Raw genomic sequence first — 10,215 nt, forward strand, 5'->3', positions numbered from 1 at the left:
TGTGATTCTTATTCTAATGGACACATTTCTTATTCTCCTGAGGTATTTTCTAAAGCCACAGTTTAAAGTAATCTGTGGTCGGTCTACAGACTACCGTAAAATACGTTTATAAAGATTGCAGCATGACTACAGAAAGTAAAGTTAAATAATAAATCAGTTTCATTCATATTAGTTTATTTACGTTTTGATTAGTGTTTTAAATATAAATTATTAAAAATTAAATATAAGCTTACATACTATTGTTTTAGGTATTATGTAAGAAATAAGGACATCAAATGTAAATCTGACTTCTGATTACCTCTTGTTATACGGAGGTGTGATGATAAATACTTCTCAATTTAATTAAGATTGTTGATGAATTCAGTGTTTAACTTATTGTAATTTAATTGGGCATTGAATTATGTAATTTATGGCATATGAAACTTCACGTTTGTTTCACTACTGTATTATTATTTTATTAAAATTATATAATTACACTTTTAGTCTACAAATAATAGAAATCGAACAATTATACCTACAAAGGATTCCACTTGAATCATTTGATCGGCATGGGTCCACCACTATGTAAATATGCTATACATGCATGTATGAAATTGCATTGAATGACCATGATGAATGGATAATTATTATCTTTATTACAAATTTATTAAATCATAAATATGGTAAGATAACTTAATTTCTTTCATATTTAATTAATTATAATATTTAAAAATTTGATATTATTTTGACAGACCACAAATTTCTTAAACACTATAACAAGTGCAATTGAAAATAGGGATGAGGAATTAAAAAAAAGAAAAGAAAATGCTAAGCTAATACTTAAAGACCTAATTATTTGTATTGAAAACTGTCAAAGCCGCTTTGGAGGAAGATCTGAATTAGCTACAGAAGATGATATAAGGCATGTATAATATAGTTTTTTACCATTCTTTGCTATAATCACAAAAAATGTATTTGTTTGCTACAAAAAGAATATGGATGTTGTAAATAATAGTATAAGTGTGTATACACATCTGTCTCTCTGAATTGGTAACTCATGTCCAAGTATCATGGTTGAATTTAGAGTTGGATCTGGTGTGAATGATTGTCCTCCAGTTCTGTCCCTTATTTCTTAATGACAGAGGCTATAACTGTGTCCATCTTGTTCCCAAATGTCAACGTGATCTTACCTTCATTGTTACCAATCACTTTCCTATGTTGTTGTCACCTCTGCATTATGTGAGGGAGTTTTATGATGGATACGGGTAAGGATTGGTGCATTAGTGTGATTAGTTTTTTAGACACCAGCTCACCAATAAAAGATTAAATTTTCTTTTACAGAATAGTCAACCTATGTGAGAAGTGGGAAAAAGTTCTAAGCCACGGTTTAAGGACAAATTTGTCTAACTATACTTTACAGAATTTTGTTACGGCTGGCCTGAATTTCAATTTTAACATTATTAATGTTGGTAAGTAAGTTTTTGATACCAAACTTATTATACTTAACACTTTAGTTATTTTTTTAACACTTTATTTATTTTATGTTATAAGGTAATTCACTATGGAGCTATTCTTGTCTACATTTAACAAAACATGAGAAAGAAAGATTTAAAATTTTAACAAATATAAACACACCATTAGGTTACTTTCGAAGTTTCCTAAGAGCTGCTTTAAATGAAAGATCTTTAGAAAGGTAAGCAACCTCAAAAGTTTAATAATTTTTGATTTGATTTCAAAAATATGATTATATACATTAGTTCTATACAAAATATATGCACAAAAGTACTTATTGTATTTCTGGAGATTTAGTAAACAACAAATAATATAAAATAAACTGTATTTATAGCTGTTTAGTTTTTAAAATTCATACTTAAATTGTCCCTAATAACATCTTTGATATATATACTAATATTATAAACAAGAAACATTTGTGTTTTTGTATGTATGTTTGTAATTTCACTCAAAAACAACTGGACTGATTTTAAATTCATTTTACCATTGGAAAGCTGAATTTTCACTGACTGATAGGCTATATTACATTTTCAAATCAGATTCCTAACAATGCAATAATATAACCCAAGGTGGGAAAAAATTGCCCATATGAAATCTGATTAAATTATTTATGATAGACGAAATAGAATTTTGTACACATAGGCAATTGTATGTTGACCTATCCCAAATCGGAACTCCAAAACATGATAATATTTTGCTGCCTCAAAACAAAACTACGTCGAATGTTGTGTATAGGGAAGTTTTAAGACACTATTAGAAAATAAGAAATTCTACAAATAAATCTCTTCTCTAATATTATAGAAGAAATATTTGCATTATGTATTTTTGTTTTTATGTGGAACTGCGGGGCTTTGCTAGTATTAATATGTTTAATAAAATACTGCTTGTTTGTTTATTTGAAATACCTTTTTGATTTTTAGATATCTACAAAGTTGGATTTGTCATGGACTTTTATTGGAATATTATGATGACGGGGCTATAGTCCGTGGTGCAGAAGCAAACCTACTTCCTAATATGGCAGCAGGTTTGTTTCATTATGTGAAACTGTCATTTAAAGTTTTTTGTCAGTTTAACAAAAACCTTATAATATTAGTGTCATACATACAAGTTAAATTAAATCTAAATAATTGAACATTTGTGAAAAAATCAAGTAATTTGTTAGGTTAGTTTACTCACAAAATTTAGTATAATTAATATTAGACGGCATGGGTTTTTCATTTATCTTTCTTCTTGACAAATTCACACATATGATGCATTTTTTTATTATTTCGATTACTAGCCCGTTTCTTAGGTAAGGTAGGTAAGATAAGCCTTTTTATGTAATTGTCAATTTTACAATCTAGCCACGACGTATCTAATTGATTTCAGGGTTATCAACAGTTTTATTTGCGTTATCTATCGACAGAGCCGAGTTGAATGATTCACAGAACAATAGCCATATGACCAAAGCGGAACTCGTTATACCTCTACCTACACCAGTGAAACCGTCTCATACAAAAAGAAAACCCTTGAGACAAGTGATATCTTTCGACAAAGACAGAAAGAATAAGGTAGAAACGCCGATTAAAACTCCCCCAATAGATGGCGCGGCCGAGTCGTGGAACAGCGCGCCAGCCACTTGCTTAAACTCTCCTGATCCTCAAATGGCACAGCCCACAGCATCGACAAGTGAACCCACAAGCTCGGATTACAAAACTGGCATTCGACACTTCTTCCCAGACGGTGTTAAATCTATAGAGAGCCCCTTACAAATACTATCAAAGCTATCGGAAAGCGCAAAGGAAATCTTCATGAGTTCAACTAGTATTGAAAAGAATCGAGATGATTCATCAGATTTAAGCGTGAATTGTTTGAAGATATATGAAAGCGATAGTGAGGAAGTGGGTGGTAGTATAGACGGAAGTACTTCGTGCTTGGAGCTCTGTTTTACAGAGGACGAGAGTGTGCCCGATGAGAAGGCACTGGATTCTGTGTTGGAATGTAGAGAAAAGGAGTTCCTAAGCTTACAGCTTAAGTATAACCAAATCGAACATACAAGTAAAGATAAGATACAGAAGCTGGAAAAAGTTGTGTTAGATCTTAGCAAGTGAGTGATTGAATGCCGAAATCTTTGAGCTGTATTTATTACTTTAAGCTAAAATATTCACTTTCATTCTTTATTTAGTTTTACAACAAATACTACAAGTTTCTAGTGAGCACAGGTCCAATATGGAAAAGCAAATTCTTGATCATATTGCTCCCAATTGTTAAATAAATATGGCATGTTACAAGCTCATTGTGAAGATTTGTATTATTTCTTACAGTCTCAATAGTAGAGAAATGTTTTTGCGTCTATTTCTGTTACTTTTTAGGGACTAAAAGCAACGGCTAAATGAAGCGTTTCGTTTGTGATTGGTCAACAGTAGTCAGGAAGTTCAGTTCGCGACATAATACGGTCTCACTGAATCTTTTAAATATTTGTTACCCCATACGTTTATTTTCAGAGAAAACGATAAACTAAAGGAACAATTGAGGAACTATATGTCAGCAGTGGAAATGGGAAAAGCAATGAAAACTAGTAATGGGCAGGATGAAGAAGTAACACAGTATGAACGAAAATTAGTTCAGGTTTGTTAGTATAGTGTAAACTTTTGTAACCTTAGTCCAGATATAAAATTAATCAGATATTAACATCATAAACAGCAGCAGTAGAATTGGCAGGACCTAAAACTGAAATTGTCGAAAAACATATTATCTTATCGTATTAAATACGTAACCATAAAAATGTTTGCGTGTTGTAGCTTTTAATATTTATTTAATTAAATTCCCAACATTTTTTTTTGAAACATATTCTTAATAATCTTACTACATGTGCCATTGTGCAATAGTTACTCATTTGACTCGTTTAGTTCTTTCCGAATTGACTCGATGGTCGAGTCGGAGTAGGTAGGAGGTTATAAAAGAGGTTGTGGCACGGGCTCACCTCAAGAAAGAGGTAACCCTAGCCATCCCTTGGCAAAAGTCCGTCAAATATCTAGGAGTCACACTCGATAGCGGCATGTCTTCCGGTAGGATAAAAGCCGCCGTTCGCAAGAAGGCCTCTTTTGTCCTCTCTCGCCTCCATTTCCTCCTAAATAAAAGGAGTCACATGTCTCTCATACACAAGGTGACCTTGTACAAGGCCTGCGTCCTACCGTGCATGACATACGCTAGCGTAGTCTTTGCGTATTGTGCCCCCTCCTATATTCATCGGCTGACTGAAGCACCTGTTTCAGTTGCGATTTATGAGAATCGCGACCGGTGCGCCCTTTTACGTGAGAAACGTTGATCTTCACCACTACCTGGAGCTCCCTACCATAGCCCAATGGATGAAGTTTGCGTCCACACGCCAAGGCTAAGGCACTTCGACAAGGCTAAACACCATCCCAATCCGCTGGTGCGTAAAAGCATCAATTACTACCCCTTCCCGACAAAAAAGGCTGGTAGGAGGCCTCGATCCGGACGATCCAATTACCGTAGCTAACAATAAATTAAAAGCCGCCCGCGCGGCCAATAATAATAAAATAGCCAAACACAGATTCTGGTAAAAAACCGCCGTCACCGGGGAAGGCGAGGACCTTTACTTCACACTTCGCTCACTCCAGTGAGTTTCCGTCCTGCCCTTCAGGCGGTGGACCACCCCGCGACGGCCCAAGCCGAGGTTCGTGTCTCATAGGAGACGCCCTTGCGCTAGCCGCGGGATAAAACGCCATTCTGGCCGAGCTAGGCTCAGCAAAACAGCCTAAGTTGAGCTGTAAAGGCCCATAAGGCCAACAGCGAGATTCCTTATTAAAAAAAAAACGCACGGGCAATTCCTTTGTTCAAGTTTGAAGTTATATAGTTTACGTAAAACCAGTGAAGTGAGTTATAGTGAATCAAGTCATCGTTGGAGTGTTTAATTTTCTACCCTAAGATCAACTAGTGTTTAATTGATATTTAAGGCAACTACGAGGGCTTCTATCCCTACTAAACTTAAAACAGTATTTTTTTTCTTTAGATCGAACACCGAACTTGCTACGGTCCTGATATACCTCTCTCGCTTCATCCATTTACATTTCATTCACCATGCATGCTCGGTTATGGGTTCTGTTAACTTGTCCCTTCTGGATTTAGTCTTAAAAGGCCGGCAACGCACTCGCGAGCCCTCTGGCATTGAGAGTGTCCATGGGCGGCGGTATCACTTAACATCAGGTGAGGCTCCTGCCCGTTTGCCCCGTTTTATAAAAAAAAGCTCTGTATGACAAGGTCTACCCAACCATTCATTCAACATTCACTTCGTATCGTTGTCACTAAGTCCCCTTTTTTCTAATCACATCACATATAGTTCTAAACGCTGTCATTTCCACGGCAATAATTCTACTTTCATTTTTTCTCTGTCATACCCAACATTCCAGATAATCGTAATAAACAAATGTTCTTAGGTAGCAGAAATGCATGCTGAATTAATGGAATTCAACCAACATCTACAAAGGCGATTGCAAGACTTGGAGAGTACAGGACTAGAAATTCTGGACTGTCCTGAATCAAATGTTAAAGTATACATCCCCAGTGCCTTCCTCGTTGGGAAGAAAACTCATTCCTATCATGTATATCAGGTAACTGTTTAAGCTATTTGGCATCTTATATATTACGTTTATCATGCTTCGTAGGATTAGAATGCCACCGAAACATTTTTGTTATTAATGAAACACATTTATTATGTTGTTGTTCGTTACAGACTCATCACAAAACATTCCGAGCATAGAACGAAAAAACAAGTTCTGTAGTAATGTAGTACTGTGTGGAACACATAACACTTAAAACATAATTTCAACAAGAAAATATAGTATACAATTTTCCTTAAAAAAATATAACATAACGAACATCGTACCAGCAAATGTATTTTCTATAGTATTCGATAACTTATTTTGATAAACACCCATATTTACTTAAATGGTTATTATTGCTGTTTAAAATATATATTTATTTCAGATATTCCTTAAAGTAGGCCAGGAGGAGTGGAATGTGTACCACAGATACGCTAAGTTCTATGAAATGCATACGCAACTCAAGAAATGTCATCCCGATATCGCTAATTATAATTTCCCACCGAAAAAGACGTTACGAAAAAGGGTAAGAATATCTGAAAAATGTTTGTGGTGTGTTTAGCCTTAAGGTACATGTTCTAAGTCGTGTCTCAAAATACAACCTCATCCTAAGCGCTGGCAAATACGTCAAGCTTTACACATACATAATGGTTTGTCAGATTTAAGTTTGGTTGACGTTCTAGAATACGGACCATAGTTCCCAATTTCCATAGGTTTTTGACATAGGAAGAGGTGTAAAAATCAAAATTAATTTCCGATGCTAATTATTACTAGCATTCTCAACGTGAAATAACAATATATGTAATCGAATTATTAAAGCTTTTGTACAATGGAATTGATTACGCGCATTAAAAAAAGTACGTTTTGTATGAAAAGAGTATCCCGGACACACGTTGCCAACTAACCGACTCATCTATATGATAGTCTCTTTTACAAAATGCCGTATAGTAAACGCCGTGTTGAGAGTTGACTTCCGACATCATTATATCGAAAACTTGTTTGAGAAGATAATTAATTCAAATACTTTTAAAAAGACCATACAAAAGTTTTTGCGTAGTACGCACAATCTTCACCATATAACTAATATACTCGAAATTTTGAGATAGAGGTGTTTTAAAGTGGTTTGTTTACATTTCAGGACGCAAGAGTGGTTGAACAGCGTCGCATCGCGCTTCAAGCGTACTTACGTCACGTGTTGCTCGTGTTACCAGAGCTCAGAGAGTGCACGAGTCGTTCGCAGCTCATCACTCTTCTGCCGTTCTTTGGGTGAGTTATCATATAATTTTATATGCTTTTTGGCTTAAAGACTTTGTAGAACATGGTTTTGTTGAGAGCTTTTCATAAATAAAACGTTTCTGTCTACAGTCATAATAAATATTACGACCGTGTGTAACGCCAGTCCCATAAGATAATATGATGATATAGTGAACTTGTGACTTTGCTCACAGTAATGCACTATAATATCAGTGTAATTTCCAGTCTCAATAGAAATTGTTGATGTGATTGAGTGACCTTTAGAACATTATTTTAATCTACAATGCTTATCTATGAAAATTGTAAATGCTCAAATCGTTTACAATACATATAAATAGTTTGTGATTTTCCTTCTTTGAACAGAGAAGTTAGAGAAGAAGTTTCACTTTCTTTTTTTGAAGTGAAACTTCTTTAGGCGCATGAGGGTAAAAGTTTGACGGAAACGTCACGAAGATGTAAAAGGGAGAGAGCGATTGAGATAGAGTGAGAATGGGAGATCGAGAAGAAATACACGCATCAACTTATAAATATATTGAATTGAATACATCAACCAATAAATATATTGGTTACTGTATTCGTTCAGTAGGTATGTAGTAGAACTTTAGTTAGCAATTATTATTATTTATTTAGCAGTATGCAGTGTGTAAACAGTGTGAATATGGTTTTACAAATACCTGGAGTGATCATATACTGGTACATGATCATCGATTGGGGCTTTTACCTTAGTTATTACTAACTCGTTTACAAAGAAGTTTCACTTCTGACAATGTGTACTTTGTACGCACGCATTTTTTTGTATGTTACCGCTGTTTTGTCTCTTCCACTGTTATAATTTTATGTGTCTGTATTATTAATGTGCCTTAATTATTAAATAATTAATGTTTTAGTACATCATCGACAGCTAAAGAGAACGGCGTCAATATCTTCACCAGTCAACATTCCAACGACTCGGCATCTACTTACGATCCGATATGATCATTGTGTGTAAATCAACATACTATGCATATGAATGGAAACAGCAGTTGCTGCTGCTGGGTTCTCGTAAATTCAACAAAAGGCCCTTCCTTTATATGAGGAAGTAAGCTGTGGACCTTTGTATGAGGCATTGTGTAGCCATGGTTCCAGCACGCTACTCAATGGCAAATGACAATTGTCAGTACAAGAGTTGATCTTGACTCGGAAACAGCTAAATTGTAAGATAGAGATGGTATTTTTATAAATAGGTTAATAGGTACCGAGTGGATTAGTAGATGGAAAAGTTATAATCTTAGATTTCAAGAAAATCATACATTTGCTTGTTGGCGATGTTTTATTGCCGTTTGTAATCATATTAAAAAAACAATTTAAAAAAAAAATTGTAAAAATAAGTTGTATATGTTTCGAGTAGAGTTAAATTCGGATTTCAAGCAGCGGCCAGATTAGAGTAGGTAATGTATCCTAATTGATTTGATTATACAGTTTTGCAAACCGTTAATTTAATTTTTAGCTCGTCAGTTGTGGAAAGGTTCAAGAGCGGATCTACAATTAACGTATCGGGAGGGTGAAATGACAGATTTGTGTCATTTTTAACAGTACAGTACTTCACACTTAGTGATGCTGCAATTTCCCGAGAGCCAGGGAGGTCTTAACCCCCGAGGATCCGCCCTTGGTTCCTATGGGATCTCGTAAATTTGTTCTTAGTTGAAATAGCAGATTCTTTGAGAGTAAAACTTGCCTTAAACTAATGAGCAATAACGTATTAAACAAGTATAAATGAATTCAGTCATTCAGATTTATTTACTGACAACAATAAAATAGTAAGTAGAAATATTAGATTCGCTTACATTTTTAATAGTGTGATAGTTATACGTTATATAGAGTAGCCAATTTATAAATTAGAAAAATCTTATTTTCTACGTGGCAACATTGTTTTATTGAAGTATAATTTTATTTTGGTTAATTAGATTAAATTAATAACCATTGAATCTTTATTTATATTTTAAAGCTGAAGAGTGTTAATTTGAATGAGATAATATGAGTGGAAAATTTATCGAGGAATGCTATACTACCGACTTAACACACGTAAAAACACAAGGCCGCACTAGTATATTTATAATTATTATATTAAATTATTGTATATTTTATATCAGACAAGATTTATGAGAACCAAATAATTATACGCTTTATTTAAGTTGTTTAATGTTATTTCGAGAATATTATTTTAAGTATATTTACATAAATCTGTGATAACCGAGTAGCGAATGTTCAAAAATGTGAATCTAAAACATGTTATAACCTATATTGTTTATAAGGCTATAAATTTAAAGTTCTGTAACCATCGACATTATTTGGGGCTGTTCAAGTACACCGTAAGCTGGAATTTTCGTAAATTATATCGCTCTATATATAAACAATATTATACGCTGGGCCCATAATTCAAATCACTTTAAAAAAATTAAAACTAAATACGCTATTGTGACTTAATGTGTTTTTAATAAATGTACTTTCCCTTGTTCATAAAAAATGAATCAGTCTATGCACTATTTTGACTTAAGTCCCCACTTTTTTTTTAAATTTGTTTTACCACAGAGTGTTATAATCACCAGAGTTTTGTGTCACAAAACTACCATTGTGAATTTAGTTCTTATGGGCCAGTGTGATCTTTAAGTGCTTGTTTAAAGCTATGAAGTTTTTAGTTATCTTGAATGCCCCTTAATGTATTCTCACATTCCATTATTTTTTAAGACATCTAATACTTTTTTATATCTTTCATAAGATTTTTAGCATTGTATAATTTATGCAAATATTTATTGTTAAAATTATAATATATATAATTATATTTATTGTTAATATATCCTATTATTTTCGTGTTTTATTAAATATATCC

The 10,215-nt window shown here is 33.8% G+C and overlaps 1 protein-coding gene across 4 annotated transcripts; it reads left to right on the top strand.

Annotated features, from left to right (window-relative positions):
- Window positions 1-120: 120 nt before the first annotated feature.
- LOC123710923 (sorting nexin-29-like) lies at window positions 121-10,126 on the top strand. 4 transcript variants are annotated; one of them, XM_045663241.1, is made up of 12 exons: window positions 121-135; window positions 484-662; window positions 732-901; window positions 1,321-1,448; window positions 1,531-1,672; window positions 2,412-2,515; window positions 2,860-3,577; window positions 3,975-4,098; window positions 5,931-6,104; window positions 6,481-6,621; window positions 7,234-7,361; window positions 8,237-10,126. In XM_045663241.1, the coding sequence occupies exons 2-12, from the start codon at window positions 660-662 to the stop codon at window positions 8,322-8,324; spliced, it is 1,920 nt and encodes a 639-aa protein (XP_045519197.1). In that variant the 5' UTR covers window positions 121-135; window positions 484-659; the 3' UTR covers window positions 8,325-10,126. The 4 variants fall into 4 exon arrangements, with proteins under 4 accessions (XP_045519197.1, XP_045519196.1, XP_045519195.1 ...); XM_045663240.1 differs by lacking the exon at window positions 121-135 and adding an exon at window positions 142-314; XM_045663239.1 differs by lacking the exon at window positions 121-135 and having other exon boundaries at window positions 142-662.
- The last annotated feature ends 89 nt before the right edge of the window (window positions 10,127-10,215 follow it).

Source organism: Pieris brassicae, chromosome 6 (genome assembly GCF_905147105.1).
Source record: "Pieris brassicae chromosome 6, ilPieBrab1.1, whole genome shotgun sequence".
NCBI classification, from domain to species: domain Eukaryota; kingdom Metazoa; phylum Arthropoda; class Insecta; order Lepidoptera; family Pieridae; genus Pieris; species Pieris brassicae.

Bases quoted from the DNA above. Each gene is read 5' to 3' on its own strand.
- LOC123710923 (XM_045663241.1), top strand. The intron at 1,449-1,530 runs GTAAGTAAGTTT...TTATGTTATAAG, and splicing joins TTTTAACATTATTAATGTTG to GTAATTCACTATGGAGCTAT. The intron at 3,578-3,974 runs GTGAGTGATTGA...GTTTATTTTCAG, and splicing joins GTTGTGTTAGATCTTAGCAA to AGAAAACGATAAACTAAAGG.